This window comes from Rhamphochromis longiceps, linkage group LG5 (genome assembly GCF_057381845.1).
Source record: "Rhamphochromis longiceps isolate RC_006_pf linkage group LG5, R_longiceps_female_GT1.1, whole genome shotgun sequence".
Lineage (NCBI taxonomy): Eukaryota > Metazoa > Chordata > Actinopteri > Cichliformes > Cichlidae > Rhamphochromis > Rhamphochromis longiceps.
The window spans coordinates 15,774,579-15,790,297 of record NC_140561.1 but is presented as its reverse complement, the minus strand read 5'-3'; the positions used below and the strand labels follow the sequence as shown (position 1 = coordinate 15,790,297).

At 40.7% G+C, this 15,719-nt stretch overlaps 2 protein-coding genes across 2 annotated transcripts; both read left to right on the top strand.

Annotated features, from left to right (window-relative positions):
- The first annotated feature begins 121 nt into the window (after positions 1-121).
- LOC146669491 (limbin-like) lies at positions 122-13,395 on the top strand. Its single transcript, XM_085406113.1, has 23 exons — positions 122-643; positions 1,329-1,401; positions 1,675-1,856; positions 1,962-2,018; positions 2,113-2,299; positions 2,397-2,497; positions 2,626-2,691; positions 2,836-2,970; positions 3,159-3,298; positions 3,472-3,796; positions 4,227-4,466; positions 4,645-4,820; positions 5,046-5,205; positions 5,324-5,500; positions 5,604-5,902; positions 6,191-6,365; positions 7,102-7,245; positions 7,459-7,686; positions 7,834-8,066; positions 8,145-8,232; positions 8,360-8,535; positions 12,519-12,620; positions 12,861-13,395. The coding sequence occupies exons 1-23, from the start codon at positions 419-421 to the stop codon at positions 13,255-13,257; spliced, it is 4,086 nt and encodes a 1,361-aa protein (XP_085262239.1). The 5' UTR covers positions 122-418; the 3' UTR covers positions 13,258-13,395.
- A 141-nt stretch (positions 13,396-13,536) lies between these two features.
- Positions 13,537-15,719, top strand: LOC146669490 (cytokine-like protein 1). The gene is made up of 4 exons (XM_085406114.1): positions 13,537-14,197; positions 14,282-14,326; positions 14,641-14,787; positions 14,886-15,719. The coding sequence occupies exons 1-4, from the start codon at positions 14,051-14,053 to the stop codon at positions 14,985-14,987; spliced, it is 441 nt and encodes a 146-aa protein (XP_085262240.1). The 5' UTR covers positions 13,537-14,050; the 3' UTR covers positions 14,988-15,719.

The window sequence follows — 15,719 nt, the reverse complement described above, 5'->3', positions numbered from 1 at the left end:
AGTTTCTTAACATATGTGGTTTTTTTCTAGCGCTATAAAAGTATTTGATTTTAGGCTGATATTTTATTTTGAAACCACAGACCGGAAACTATCCAGTGCACTTTGTTCCTCTTGACTTTCTTGGAGTTAAACAGTTCTTCCCAAGTTTTGGAGATGTTTTCCGAAGTTTTTCCGCAGTAGCGGTTATTATGAAGCTTGACTTTGTTTAGGTCTATAAATCGTTGAAACGGCGTAAGCCGTTTCTCCGTATATGTTAAAGTTCAAGGACGACGGTCTTGAGCACCGGAGACGCTGTTACATTAGGTGTTTCTCAAGAAAAGCTAGAGAAATGTTTTCGTCGCCACAGCACAGTGAAGTGCAGACACAATGCAGACAGTTAGCTAGCGGCTTCCCTCGGTGGTAGCACACCAAGTCACGAATGCTTCGGGTACACTTTACCGTGGAGAGGGTCGCAATATGTATATATTTCTTAAATATCGAAGTATCGTGTTTTGCTCCAGCCTTTTTATATTCACGTTGCGGTCCCGATGTAACAAGGCGCACCGGTGTTTTGGAGGACACAACTGGAAACCAGTCTTGTTATAACGGCACTGCCCTGAGTACATCATGGCACACAACATCTTCTTTCCCTGTGAAACATAGGGTGAGTTGCTCAGTGGTAAAAAAAAAAAAAAAAAGCCAATGGTATTTGTTTAGCTGTCAGCTAGAAATTAAATTTAGCAACCAATAGATTGATTCACATCATCTAAATAAATTAACCGTTCTTTCGTAACAAACTCTTGTTTTTGTTTGTTTGTTGTTGTTGTTTTTACAGTTGCAGTCATAAGTTTACATCCACTCATCACGAGCTTGACTTTCATGGTAATTTGGGGGCTTTTAATGATTTCTATGAACTGGTGGAATGATGGTACCGCTCCATCTTCAATGGCTCTAAAAAAACAAGAACTGTGTGCACAAGTTTGAATTTATGTTGGATTTTCTCTAATCCTTCTCCTTGGTGATCATGAATGACTACAACTGTTAGTTTCTTTTTAACACCATAAAAAGGATTTGTTTGATACCACTCATGGATTGATCAGTGCTCAGAACAATGGGAAAGTCCAAGGAACTCAGTGAAGATCTGAAAAGGAGAATTCTACCAAATCATTAAATATGTATGCAAGTATTCCACCCTTTAAAAAGAGCGGTGAAAATAAATAATTCAAAATTACCATGACAATCACTATCATGATGAGTGCATGTCAACCTCTGACCATAACTGCTGGCCATAACATAATTACATATTTAATATAATAGATGTGTACCTCTTAATGCTCTTATCCCATCAGATCCTTGCCAGTATGGATTCAATACAACATGACCCAGGCAGACAATCAGCAGACCCATTACTTAGAAAGGATGGTTTGTGCTTTTTCTTAGCCAATAACACAGAAAATAACTTTTAAAATAATGAAATAATATGCTGATTCAACTGTACATTACTCCATGATGTGAAAAATAATGTTTGGTTGTGCTTTTTTTGCCCACTTGTGTTGTTCATTTGAGTGTAAATTTCCATAATGAACGCTGTAATAGTTTTGCTTGGGGAATGTGTGATATACAGGCTCTCTTTCAGCTTTTGTAGCTGCTTTTTTCAAGCTGTTCAAGCACCATGTGTACACATTTACCTGACAGGTACAGTGGAAATTGGTGAGGCTAAAGCCTTTTTCGGGAGGGGACCTCTCGCATCTTCAGCTCCTGCTGGTCCGTGGGGACACTCTTTTTACTCTTCATTTTCCTATGTATCAAATGGCTTGCACCTCAGGAACAGCAGAAGCACCCTCACCCGATATAACCTGGGCCACTCGCTGCCTCAGGTATGTTTCTACATGATTATTACTAAACTATTCCAAAAAAATTGTGTTGGAAGAAACTAAATATATATTGTTTTGGGTTTTTTTTTCTTTTTTATAATCCTGCAGGTTCAGAGTGTAGTGCCTCCAGCTGCATTTGGAGTAAAATTTCACAAGTGTGCACAGGTACATCAACAATATTGAAAGAATTTAAAAATAAATGCACATTTAATGAACCAATTAACCTGATATAAATTTATTTTTCAATCATGTGACCAAGGTGAAGCTTGACACTGATCCCCCTCAGTTGACGTTCTTTCTGCTGGTTCGCAACGTGGGCCCTGTGGGTGGCACCAACCTATCTCAGGTGGCTATCCGGGACTCGATTTCAGGATTAGTACCTCTAAAATCTGAAGGCAGGGTTGTGGAAAGAGGCTACCAGACATTTGCCATTGAGTCGTTGTTGGGTATGTTTGGGAATGAGGATGTTTAAGAAGATTATTTTTAGCCAGACTATGTCTGCATGCTGCTTCGGCAGTTGATATGTTTATTTTGCTCACTTAGCTGGATCTCAAGTTGTTCTCAATTATACTGCTCACGTAAGGAGTCAAAAGAGCGAAGTCCTTGACCTTCCAGCTTTTCTCACCTTCTCTAATGCCTCACAGGTACTTTTTTCAATCTTCCTAATTGGCAACACTGTCAAACCAAAGCTTTCTAGATCCTAATTTGCAGGATAATAAGGTCATTTCCAGTCCTGTTAGCCTGGTTGTTTATTTCTTTCTTGGTTCCACAGAATGATGTCAGCATGTTTGGCCCATTAAGGGCTAATCTAACGCTGAGGATGAATTCCACAGACAGGGTAAGTTTGGGGCAGCACCTTAATTTGTAACAAAATCTACATGACAGCATAAGTTGTTTATTGTTGTCATTTCTTCAGTGTTATATTTAGCGTGTTCATAAAAGGGACTTAATTGTAAGTGTGACATATAGGTCTCTCTTTTAGATCTATCCTAACCACGGTGTTCATTTTGCTGGATTTGTTGCTGGGTTCTTTGTCACCATGGTGCTGCTACTGCTGGGGTTTCTGGCCATAAACGTGATAGGACTCAGAACTAGACTGAATCTTCTTCAAAAAAGGGTATCACAAGTTCATCTCTTAAACCTAAGGATAAAGTGTAATATTGACCATGAACAATTTAAATGCAGTTGCTATAACAGTGCTTAATGCTTATTGCAATATATTTCATTTGCATAGTAATGTCTGTATATGTTCTTTTGTTTTGTTCTTCATCTTCATTCTGCCGTATGGTGTTTCTTTTGCTTCAGAGAAACAGAAGTGATTCAGACCCTGAGTTTGCAGACTCCAACTTGAGTGAGACAGTCAAGGATGAGGCAACATTTGAAGACAAGATTGTGGACACCATGGTTCTGGAGGATCCACAGAACATGTACAGGGCTTTGGAAAAGTGAGTAGATCAGCCCAGCATGACTTAATTTCCATTAATGGAACAATACCAAAAAACAATTAGTACAAAAATGAATCGTTAATTGTGTTACTGTAAAGTTGTTCCTTTTTCTACATTATGTCAAAATCAATACCTGCACCTTATTCTGTTTATTGTGTGTTTTATCTCTTTAGTCTTGAAATGTCTTCACTGCTACATGCCACCAATAACCTGGAAGCCATCCGGATTCAGATTTACAAGGGCGTGATGTCCTCCTTGCTTGCCAGACTTCAATTTCAGGGCCAGGCCAGTGCTCAAGCCCAGGAGAGGCTGCTTAGTGTGCTTCACGGGCAGCTGCTAGGCATGGAGGGACGGCTCAAGGAGGAGCGAGGGGCTCGCATGGTTGCCTTGGCTGGTCAGTGTAACCTGGAGACTCGGGAAGAAATGGAAACAGAGCACTGCAGAGAGGCTGCTGAGAAGGCCCAGGCTGAGCTTCTGTGTCAACATGCAGATCAACAGGTAGTAACAATCTGTTTTTGCATTGTTAACTCTGCCAAGGATGTTAGCATTATGGGATTACACAAAAACTACTAGGTCAGTGTTTATGATATTGGACAAAGGAAGAAATCTGTTCTGAATCAAGGTGTGTATACTAGTTTTGTTTTTAACAGTTCAGTCACACTGGCAGCTGGTAGTGTAGTAGGGTGTAGGGCATCTACCGTAAAACTGCCAACTTAAACATGTAGAGCTATCTGCTGTGATGGGGGACCCCAGCCATCAAGGGCTGACTGAAATGTAATCGTTAAACCACTATGGCAGAGGCACCGCAAGTACAACAGCTGTTTTGGAATATGAAGGTTTCTATGAATAAAATAAATATAAACATGTGTTAGAAGAAAGATTTCATTTTCACAACTTTAAGATTAATTTTGAAATCTTGAAATCTCAGGAACTTCTTCAGTGTAGTGTCCTCCTGGAGAAGCTGCACAAGTTGAGCCAGAGTCAGCTTCAACGCATCTTATTGGTTCGTCATGAAGAGGCCTCAGCGAAGCTCCAGAGGCAGATCATTGAGTGGCGACGGGTGGAGCTGCACAAGATTTTCTCAGAGGAACTGGAGGAGGCCACCAGGATGGGAGAGTTGGAGAAGAGCACAGCCAAGAATCTTCAGCACGAATACTTTACTTGTCAGGTGAACAGTCAGAGCCTTTTGAGTTGGGTTATCATTTAATTGTCATGCCTGTTTAAAGAAAAATGTTGTGATATGCATACATCTACACTTGTGGTGAAACATTAACATGAAACACAAAGGACGTAAATAGTGATGACTTCATAAAGTTGTTGTTTTGTTTTTGTTTGTTTTTATCCAGGATCAGCTAGAGGAGGTGCTGGATGTAGTCCTTGCCAATCTGCGCTATGTGCTAGCTGAACGCAGCGCACAGAGGAAGTTTCTGGTGCACAGCCTCCACAGCCTTAACAGCCTGATTTCTGACACTTTCTCCAGCACCTCCAGCAACTTGGACAGCTGGTTCACTTACATCAGGGGGTTGGTGCCAATTTAAAAAAAACACAAATGTTCCCGCGTCTTAATAAAAAAATAACTGAAACATGTCTGGTAATCATGTGATATATACAAAACAAAATATGCAGTATCTAAAAGTTCAGGGACATAAATGCTCTAGTGTTTTTAAAAATCTTGTTGATATCTACAAATACAAGTACACTATGCTAGAGTTGTTTCACTGTGGTACTCTGCTCCCTTCTCCACCAGAGGGAGCAAACTGCCTGCAGTGCAGGTCGACCACCTACAGGAGAAGGCTCAGAAAGAGCTGGTGATGCTGAGACAGAGACTGGATGAGGCACTGAAGCAGGAGAGGAGAGCCATGCATTGTGGACTGATTAAGAAGAGGAGGGAGCTCATATCTGACATGGTGAGCAAAAGTGGATATACACAGGTCTCTGCGTTTATTCATTGTAACTGATGTCAAAAATATGTTTTGCAAGGTATTTCCGTTTGAAAAATGAAATCCTTTTTTTTGCCTTGTCCAGGTGACGGTCCACAAACAGAGACAGAAGGACCTGTCGAACATGTGCAAGGGTCTGGAGGGAGGGATAGAGGTAGGACAGCATCTGCACTGTTGGCAGAATTTACTGACAGCTCACAGCTTGGAGCTAGCAGAGCTTATCAACAACCTGGATGAGGAAGCTGCTGCAGACATCCGCAAGGTGCCACACTCAGACTTCACATCACTTTGTGTGTCAATTTTCTCCTGTGAGACATGAAGTTGCATAAATATGAAGTGAGGTTGGTCTCATACCTGTTCTTTAGGTCACCATGCGTGTGATCCAGGGTGCCATAGCAGACATCAAAGCCATCCAGCCTTCTGCAGCTCAGGCTGTATTAGCCCTCTTGCCTCCAGGAGAGCAAGACTTTCCACTGCAGATGGAACCAGGGCAAGGATCAGGACAGGGAGCGAGTGCTCTCCTGGTGGGTCAGGAAAGACTGCACCAGGAAGGCAAGGCAGCCTTGCGTATCCTCAGCTCCACCAGGGAGGCTCTGAAGGAAGACATGGAGAAAGAGCTACAGGAGCAGAAGGCACTTAGGACACGCTGCAAAGATTTCTTCAGGTCAGTGAGGCAATTTTACTGATTTCAGAAACTAAAGATTGTGTATGCGGTCCCAGTAGAAGATGGAAAATCAAAGAAAGAAACAACAAACTGGTTCCACAGGTTTAGGATGATAGCAGGTGGGAATTCTTAAAGCAGCTGCAATGGTAGCAGATGCCACACACTGTTTACTTCCAAGGAACTTTTTATCTTTTATAAATAATATATACATTGGATAATGCTACCCAGTAAGTTTAGAAGAGTCAAGCTGGTTCACCTGTCACATTTCTCTTTTCCTTTCTATCATAGGTGTTTGTGTTTGTCCCAGCTAACTCTGTCTGAAGATGACAGGCTAAAGATGAAACTGGAGTTTCAGAAATGTCTTTCTGTGATAGATCGCTGTCTGGTGATGCCACACGCTGTCGCCAGAACTAAACTTCTGTGTGCTCTGGCAGCTTGGAGGAAGGAGAGCGAGAAACAGATGGTGCATATATAATCACATGTTACTCATTTTAAATGCTCTTAAAATGTTGCTGTATAGAATTGCATATTGTACTGATTGTCATTCATTTCATAGTTTGAAAAAAAGTTCGTGCTACCCTGAATTGGAAAGTGGATGGATTGGGTGGGGGGCTTTTTCCTGCCTTATTCACTAAACTTAAAATTAAATCAACAATGCCGTCATAGATTTCTCCCCCTCTTCTTTTAAAAGGCATTAGCTAAAGCAGTATGGCTAAACAATTTAGCTTCTTTGCACTGCAGTTTTTCAACTGCTGGCAATGCTCTGAATTAAATTTCCCTGGGAAACGCTGATCAAAGCATGCATCGTTTTATGGAGGCATGTAATGTGGTGGTAAAGCAAGTACTCATCTCATTTTCATCACCAGGCCTTTATGCATTTTGGTATTGATAAGTTCTTTTGAGTCAGTTCGTGCCATTTTTCCCATGGGAAATTTTTTTCCCATGTTTATTCAGTATGCATTAATATCTTCTTGTTTTTGAATCTCTTTATAATATTCTTAAGGTAACTCAAAGTAAGAAACTGACCAGTGGAAAACCACACTGCTGTAATCCTCAATTGTGTGGCTGCTGGATGAGTGTACATTGTTATTGAGAAATTATAAAGGGGATCCACAGAGTGGCTTCATTTCTGATCACGTCATGACATTTAGCTTGGAGTTCTTTCCCAACCACCTTCCGGATACTGTGGCTTTTTGCAGATGAATCCACAATCCAAGGGGAAAACCAGTGAGGCCAGACAGAAAGCAGACACATCCGACCTGCAACTTTTCCAGAAAAAGCTTAAGGATAGGATTCAACTATATGAGAGGGAGAAGGAGATGGAGAGCAGTATAATGAGCAAGGTATAGCTGTTTCCTAAAACCTTGATAATTTATTTTTAAGTTTATTTATTATCATCCTGTATTTTTACAGCATGTTAAAGTGATCCAGGAAATTCACAGAGCAAAGAAAACCAGAAGTCTTGAAGACAGTTTGAGTTTAACATCACAATTGTGGATCAGTAGGTTTTGAGTTTATACCAGATGACTGAAAATCATCCATTCTCAATATGGCAGGTGTTGGAGGAGATGAAGCATGAGAGAGAAGATGATCTGCACTCTCAGGCAGACAGCCTGGCTGTGCAAATGGCTATCGTCCATTACCAGAAGGCTGAGAGGCGAGCCAAAGTTTTGGAGACCTGCAGAGCAATGCTGACTCTCCATAGCCTGCTTGTTCAACAGCTCAAAGAAAGGAAGCATTTGGAGAGACAAGACATGGCTCAGAGTATACAAAGCCACTGCTTGGTAGGTAGTATCTGACTTGTGTGCGGTAGCTGCTTCTCTCCTGAAGCCTATAAATTTTCATTCTGTGAAATTTTTCATTTTTATCTTTAATTATTGGGTTTCTTCTGAGACTTGGTTATTTGAAGGTCACTTTGACTTTTGCCACAGGGCCTAGAGGAAGCAGAGCAACAGCTTCAGGAGGAAAGAACAACGTTGGACAGCCTGCAAATGTCTCAGCCCACTATAAAGTCAAGTAAAACACATCAGGACGACTCTGGTGTGGGAGATGAGAACTGTGAGCAAGAAACCGTGTTTCAGTTGCAGACAGATTGCAGGATGGGGGCCATCCTTCAGGATGCACTTTATAAGCGTGAGCAGGTTACTTCACTGATGGCTGAGAGGTAAGCTATTATTCAGCATTATTTAGAGAGCAATGAGGACTTTGGGGGTATTGATATAAGCCATTCTGATGTTTTCAGGTTTCACTTAATGACTGCCAAGAGTCAAAGCATGGAAGATTTAAAAGAACAAATGGAGCTCAAGAGACTGTATGCAAACTGTGACCAGGTCTCAGGTTTTTTTTCCCATGATAAGTGTTTGGATAATATGTGTAATAAAAGCAATCAAAACTTTGTACCAGTTAGTTCAGACAAAATGTGGGCTAACGAATACTCTGCACTGCTCTTCGTTACAGGATCTGGACTTTGCATCTCAGCTGGTCAAGCGGTGTCATGTGTCTACCGAGGTTCTCCTGGAGGCCCTACGTCTCCTTCTCCCAACCCTGCCTGAAAGTGAACTCCTTTCAATCAGTGATGCCCTGTGCCCCAAGCAGCACCCTCCCTCAGGGTCTGCAGAACAGGAACACCCAGGGTAAGAACCAGGTTCTGAGTTTCTATCCTTTTATAAGAATCTGGAGGTTCATACGTCATCTGTCAACAGTGTTCAGTGCGTTTGACTTATGAGAGTGAATCTTATTATATTGTAACAGTAAATAGAGTTCTGTCAAAGAGATAATCAACTTTTTTTTCCTGAAGGAATATCTGAACAGAATAACATAACCACTACAGTTTGCTAGGGAAAAGGGAAGTAATGTAAATGAGCCGGTAGAAATGGTTGACAACAAAATTGCAATCTTTAATGAGTGAAATTAATACATATGCTAAGAACAAACGGAGCAGAAAACACAATGAAAGAACTTTTGTGTTTTCATTGATTTTGGAAATGGTGTCTTTCCAGCAACCTTATAGATTTATTCATTACTTCATACGATTTTTCATGAAGTCATACTTCACTGACTTGTTGCAGTTCTGTGCCTGGGCATGGTTAGTGATCACACTATGGGTATACTGCATCAGGGCATGCTACTCTTAACCATTATCAGGCACTGTACACAGCAATCACTGCACACAGCTGGACTTTGGAGGTCAAACGTGCTCAGGCTTTGTAGGATACCTATAATGAGTACATCCTAAGAGCCTGGGGGCTCTCTTAAGCAGGTGAGTAAATTACAGATTCAGTCTGATTCACACATGAGGCTGGGACACTGGTTCAGTCCAGCACAAGGGCCAATGGAGTAGATGACTCACAAGAAAGCAACAGAATATCAAGTGCAGCCACTAATCTTGATTGAGCAATAAAACTTATAAATTTTTTATCAGGGCAATAACATTAGACAGTGAAGTTCTTTGAGGAAATTTAAATTGGACATATTGGAGCATAATGCTATTAGTTTGACTCTTGGCTTAATCTATTATAGCTGTGCAGTATTTAATGTGTGTCATGCTCTTTTACTGAAACTCTAAAGATTGTTTGTTCCTTGTTTAGCTGAGTGATTTAATGAAGTTAAATGAAGTTAGATGAAATTACTTCTCATCATTTTTAAGTTGGGTCTCCAGCATACATAACCTGCATGCAACAACAAGTTGGTCTAGTCTTGCTAAGGAAATGATAATGTTTTGTTTTTCTTTTTTTCTTTCTGCTAGTACACAGCCAGTCTCAACAGTTCAAGTTCTGTTTTTTTAAGAAAATATATTTGAAGTCTCTTATTTGAGAAGAAACAAAACTCTGTGTTTCCCCAGCAGCCAGTTGAAACACAACCATCTCTGCGTATTGTCTTAAATGTAAATAATAACAAAAGCTGTTTTCCCTGAGCCAAGATAAAGAGATAAATGATTTTACTCATCATTTAATTTCCCCTCTTGTCCTGGTGCACTGGAACAGTTTTGTGTGCACCCCGCTGAGTCTGGATTGTTTTACTGATGAATGATGCCTCATGCTTTGGATCTGAGCTTCTGGCCAAAGGACAAGGGAGTGAAAAGTTTGGAACAATATGCAAGACATGTGTTTTTCTTTTCATTAGTTCTTTTGTTTCTGCTTTTTGTTTGGAGAATGGAGTTCACCAATTCTTAACAGCTGTTTTAGTTTTATTGAAAAGAGAATTCATGTATATAGTATTGTTTAATTTTAACGGTGACTATTATATTCATTTTTAGCTCCCTATTTTATTCGCTGGACTGTGCTACAGTAGCTTTGCGTGATTTACAGTTCAAAATAATTCTTGCTGGGCCTTTAGTGCTGCCCCTCTGTCTGAAAGAAGCCCTTTCAGCTCTTCTCCCTTTAAGACCATCATCCAAGAAGCCAGCGCTCTTTCCATTGGCTGCCCCTCATAAACACGGCAGATAGGCGGGACTTGTGTGCTCCAAGCCAAAACTGTGTTCTTGAGAGCCATATTAGAAATATATGCTCGCACTAACATAATTCAGAGTACCAAAAATGATCTGAAATCTGATTTTTTGACTCATATTTAAATATTATTTATACACACATATAGTCTGTGAACTCCTGTTTTGAAGAGTTGGTAGTTATGTCTGCTGTTCTGAGGACAAATGTCTCCCTTGATTTGTCAGTGTCCTTTGCTAATTTGGACACTAATATAAAGCAATCAGGTTGCTCCAAAGTGGTCAGGCTTTAAATTTCCCTCTATCCAATACCACAGTTTGCTTTAATACACTGCAAAAAAGCAAATGTTGACAAAACTCAAAATACTGAGGCAGCTTGGTTCAATGGCTGTCTTGAGTTTTCTTGGCTTTTCACTGTTCATGTTGATTTTAGACTTTCATGTTGAAACAGCAGTTTTGGCAACTTGAAAATCACCTTATTCATCATAATATACCTACAGTGTAGGAGAATTATTTGAGGACTTGTCATAGCATGCTGTATTAAATCCATAGGTAGGTGTTCAGAGGTTCTGTCCATGCCATCTGCTCGCTGCATAGCTAATGTACCACATATAGTCCCCCCATTACAAAACCCTGTTGATGACTCATTTGCATTTTGACAGATATTGTCTATGAAGTGTCACAAGTACAGAGAAACCAGAAGACTTGCACTGTTTACTGTCAAAATAAAGACTGCCTGAGGGATATACAGGGTCTTTGCCTGGTTTTAGCAGGAGATTAATGTTTGCAGAATTCATATTTGATGGAAGTCTGCCCTTTTCTTTAATTTCCAACAACGTTCTGTAGAAAACTGGTGCTAGAATCGACCAGAATTCTTTGTAGAATTCTGCAGGAAAGCCATCTGGACCTGGAGCCTTATTATTGTGCATACTTATCAGGGCTTCCTGGAGTTCACCTGGGGTCAGTGGTGAATCCAGTGCCATTGCTTGAGTGTCCAATAATTTTGGAAGAGTTATGTTGTCCAAAAACTGATCAATTTCTTTTTTAGATGGGTTTATTTGTGGTGAATACAACGTTTTATAGAAATCCCTGAAAATGTTGTTTATTTGTATCGGATTGCTGCTCCCCTTTGTCTAGAATTATAACAAGCTGAGAACACATTAGGAAACTCAGGTGTTTTAAGTTCATTCGAACCTCTAAGAGGTCTGTGGGTCTCTTGTAATAGGACAACATCTGCCTGTAGTTTTTTGAGTTGGTTAAATATTTTTAACCTCTTTTCTCTGGAGCCAGCTCCATTTATATTCCATGTAATGAACCTCAGTGTACCCATAGATGTTTGTGTATAACTAGGGATGTATGCTGTGTGCGTTGCTTAGACAGGTGGAGAGAATACGTCACTTGTTCATAAATAAAGAGAAGGAGAGAGAGAAAAAATGTGTGGCGAGATGCTCCCTGAGTCTGACTTTGTGTATGCATAGTTACTAATATGAGTAGGCTTGGCTTAAGTGTGTGTGTATCTTATATGACTGTGTGCGCTGTCTGACTGATGTAAATGTGCTGCCGTTGAGCGCATGGTGCGTATGTGTCGAAATAAAGGATGTTTGTGGATGAGTGTCGAAGCAGGTGATCGAGGCAGTGAAAGGAATAAAGAAAGAAACCAAGGACAGGGGTGAGCAGCATAAAACCAAGAGGGGGAAAAGAGAGGAGGAAAAAAAAAAAAAAACGAGAAGAAAAAAAAAAAAACAGAAACAAAACGTAAACATTCCAATTCAGTTTGGTAAAGTAAATCCGTTGGGCATCTTTCTTTGCCTTTAGACAACAATTCTGATGGCAAAAGAGCCAAACGGGACAGGCCAAAAAAAATAAAAATAAAGACTGCCTACCTAAGACCGACTCTGTGTTTTTTGAAGGCAATCTTAAAAATATAGTAATTCTCCTAAAGGTTTTTTCAGTTAGACTTATCCGGATTTATTAATTAAACTTCCCAGCTTAACATGTTGTACCCTACTACGAAGGAGATAAAATATTTAATCATTTTTCTCTAAATGTGAGATTACAAAACTGATGAATTGTTGCAGTGTGTGAATAGTTAGGAATTGTTTTATTAAACCAGTTGTCTGCAGACTTTGTAAAGCAGCTGACAGTTTTGTATTCTGTTGGTGACTTTTTGTTTAGGTGTGCTGAGGAGCTGAACAGAGTTCTTCCTGTGAAACTGAGAGAAGATGTGGTGCATAAAAATATGCTGAATATTCCAAGTTGTGCTTTGGATAAAGAGGGGTGAGTTAAACACATTTCTTTGTTCTTCTACCAACCACCATATAAAGACTTCATGTTACACCACAGCCAAGGCTAATTTGTAGTTTAGTGGTCACCAGATATTACTGTCAGATCCTTAAATTGAAGTGAAATGTGCCTGTCGGATTGCATGGTTTGGCTGCGGTGACCACACGCATGAGGTAAGCGCGTTAACACTCTAGTCCTGCTAACAAAAGCTCCTTTGTCCTCCAAATCTCACAGACTCCAGGAAAAGAGGCAAAGTCTGATGGAAAAACTGCTCCCCAGGTCCGGTCTTGTGCTTCAAGGGAATACTGCACCGCTGCTGACTAAGGAGAAGGGAAAGAAGAACAGCTGTAGCAAAGCACAGCAGCCACTTTATAAATCTGGGCTGCCTGTTAAAGAGCAGCAGAGCGACAGTGGAAGAGAAGAAGTTGTGGACACGGTAAAGGAAGCAGAGGAACACATGCCTTCAGCCTCTGCTTGCTGTGCGCCGGGGAGCCCAGCAACCGGGGAAAAGCTGTTTGTTTTCCGGGATCCACCTGAATCATGTAACAGTGTAGATGTCCCAAATAGAAAAAGGAAGAGGAATTTCCTCAATCTGAAGAAAGGTTCAGTGGCCCCAACAAACCTACCTTGAAATTTGTCTTGCCTTTTGTATTATTTTTTTTAATGAGGATGGTATTTTATATATGATCATGCTCCAAAAAATCTGGTACTTCAAAGTGTTTATATGATCTGACTTTGTTTTATTTTTTAATAAAATCAGCTGGCTTAAGTTGTTTCCAGTCATTTCTCCCTGTCTTCTCAATAATTCAGATTGCTAATAAGCTGGTCAGAAATGACTGGTTGAGTAATAAATTGTTATGTTGTCCTAAACATCTTCCCAAAAGGCAAAACTTCACTAATCAATAATAGGAGAAAGGAACATGCCAAAGTGAAACCTTGTAGCTGTGTGTTAATGAGAAAGCTGCTACTTTCAAACATCTGTGTTAAAAGCCCTACATTGGACAAACGGATACAAAGTTTCCAAACACGCTCACACCTGTGATTTCTACTAATGAACTTCGTGACTGCAGGTCAGATGATTTAACGTACAAAGTGGCTGACTTTAGTCTTTGATTAATAGCTCTCCTTAATATCTTGCTTTTATGTAATGACGGGCAGTAGGACAGAAAACACCGCAAAATCCGTCCGCCCATTGTCAGCAGGGAGAAATCAGTCACCGCTGCTATTTAGACATGGCTGATTTGCTCTCCACAACGCAGAAGATCCCAAATGTCTTTTTGGGTTTTTTTTGTGTGAGCTGTGCTGCTCCTCCACGTCATCCTACGTGTTTTTTTTCTTCCACTCCATCCTTAAAACAGCAGCCGGCCCTCCTCTGTACTACTTGACAGGCTCTACCAGTCCAGTCCTGCAGAGCGTTATCCGACATGAAGCTGGGACTCGCAGCTCTCCTGTGCCTCTCCAGCGTCGTGTGGCTGTCGGAGTGCACACCTCCGACCTGCTACTCCAGAGCTCTCGACCTGAGCAAAGAAATCATGATGCTGCTGGATAAAATACACACTTCTCATCGCACGGTAAGAGAGTCTACGTTTGTGGCGCTTTTGGCATCTTGATGCCACCAGTTATTTAACTCAACTCTCATGTTTGCTGGGTTGCAGAAAACATGTGCTGAGATTCTGCCTGCCATCTTCCTGGACGTGCATGTAAGTTGTTAATTTTTTAAATGTTCAATTTTCTCTTACTGTATAATTTCCCAGTAAATGAAGCGCTAAATGTATCAATTTAATACAAAATCAACTGTCTAATTTAGCTGTTAAACTGGCAGACGACAAATATTTCCTGTGGCAAATTTGTACAGTTTGGATATGTGCATTGAGAATGCCCGAGGCACAAAATCTTAAGCTTTGATTTGACCTGATGTGCAAATGTTTGCAGTTTGACAGCTGCGCTGTGCAAAAGAAAAAAAACAAGTATTTCTCTTGGAGATTGAATGTAAATACTTGTTTCATGACTCCAGAACTCCTGCATCACTACCAAGCTCCGTGACTTTCTTTACGTGGTGTTGAACCATCCCAACCAGTACTGCAGAGAGAAACCCAGAATGGTTCTGCTGAAGCGCAAAATCCAGAACCTTTACAGCATCATCACCAGAATCTGTTATCGGGTAAGCACTCCGCAGTGTGTGTGGGTTTCTTTTTGAGCTTTTATGTTTTCAAGTAGAGCAGCTACACCACATGTTTCTTGTTTCTTGTTTCTTGGCAGGACTTGGTGTTTTTCACAGACGACTGCCAGGCTATTGATACTGGAAACACCAGTCCTTACTATGCAGAGGACAGGCTTCAGCTGCTCCAAGAGGACAGATGATCAACAAAAACACAGATATCCGGGCATACGCTGCTGTTACATTCATATAAATACCACAGTAACAACACGTAGAATGGTAGAACATGCACCATAAACACCACATACTAAAGTGTATCAGATGCAGCATAAACACATCATAAGGCTTTGGTAGTGCACGCAGTGCTGCTTCACACTGTACCCAGTTGGGTACACACTCATGTTATTGGACATGCATGGCTACATTCCAGCAAGGAGTGCAGAACTTTCCACAGGAAATTTGCTGAATGCCAACCATGCCGATGAAAACCTTGAAATAACAAACCAAGGGAGCCAGCCTTAACCGCTGCTTACTTACCAGGGCTGATCAAAGCTCCGCGTGTCATTAAGAGAAATATATCGTTGTCGCAACCTGTAGCCTGACAAACATGTATTTGAGGGAGCACTGTAACGCATTTTGTAAACATCTGAAGACCTGAACATGGTGGGGAAAGTGTTATGCAAGAAATAGATATCTAAGCCATGCTTGTACAGTATGTTCCTTCTGATAGGGTTTGAAAGAGTTGTGTCAGTTCTGCTGCTTGTACTCATGCTGAATGAATATCATGGATCAACGGCATTAAGCAGACTGAATGTAAAATAACAGATGTATCACTGTCAGAGAGAGAAACTCACTTCCTTTTATGAGTACTTACCCATGATTACCCACATATGCAATAAACCCTCTCTTTATGTGTCAGAGTTCATGCCCTTGTT

Coding starts and splice junctions, on each gene's coding strand:
- LOC146669491 (XM_085406113.1), top strand. CDS start 419: ATGCTTCGGGTACACTTTACCGTGGAGAGGGTCGCAATATGTATATAT. Junction 2,971..3,158: donor TGAATCTTCTTCAAAAAAGG/GTATCACAAGTT, acceptor CTTTTGCTTCAG/AGAAACAGAAGTGATTCAGA. Junction 5,903..6,190: donor CGCTGCAAAGATTTCTTCAG/GTCAGTGAGGCA, acceptor TTTCTATCATAG/GTGTTTGTGTTTGTCCCAGC.
- LOC146669490 (XM_085406114.1), top strand. CDS start 14,051: ATGAAGCTGGGACTCGCAGCTCTCCTGTGCCTCTCCAGCGTCGTGTGG. Junction 14,198..14,281: donor TACACACTTCTCATCGCACG/GTAAGAGAGTCT, acceptor GCTGGGTTGCAG/AAAACATGTGCTGAGATTCT. Junction 14,327..14,640: donor CCATCTTCCTGGACGTGCAT/GTAAGTTGTTAA, acceptor TCATGACTCCAG/AACTCCTGCATCACTACCAA.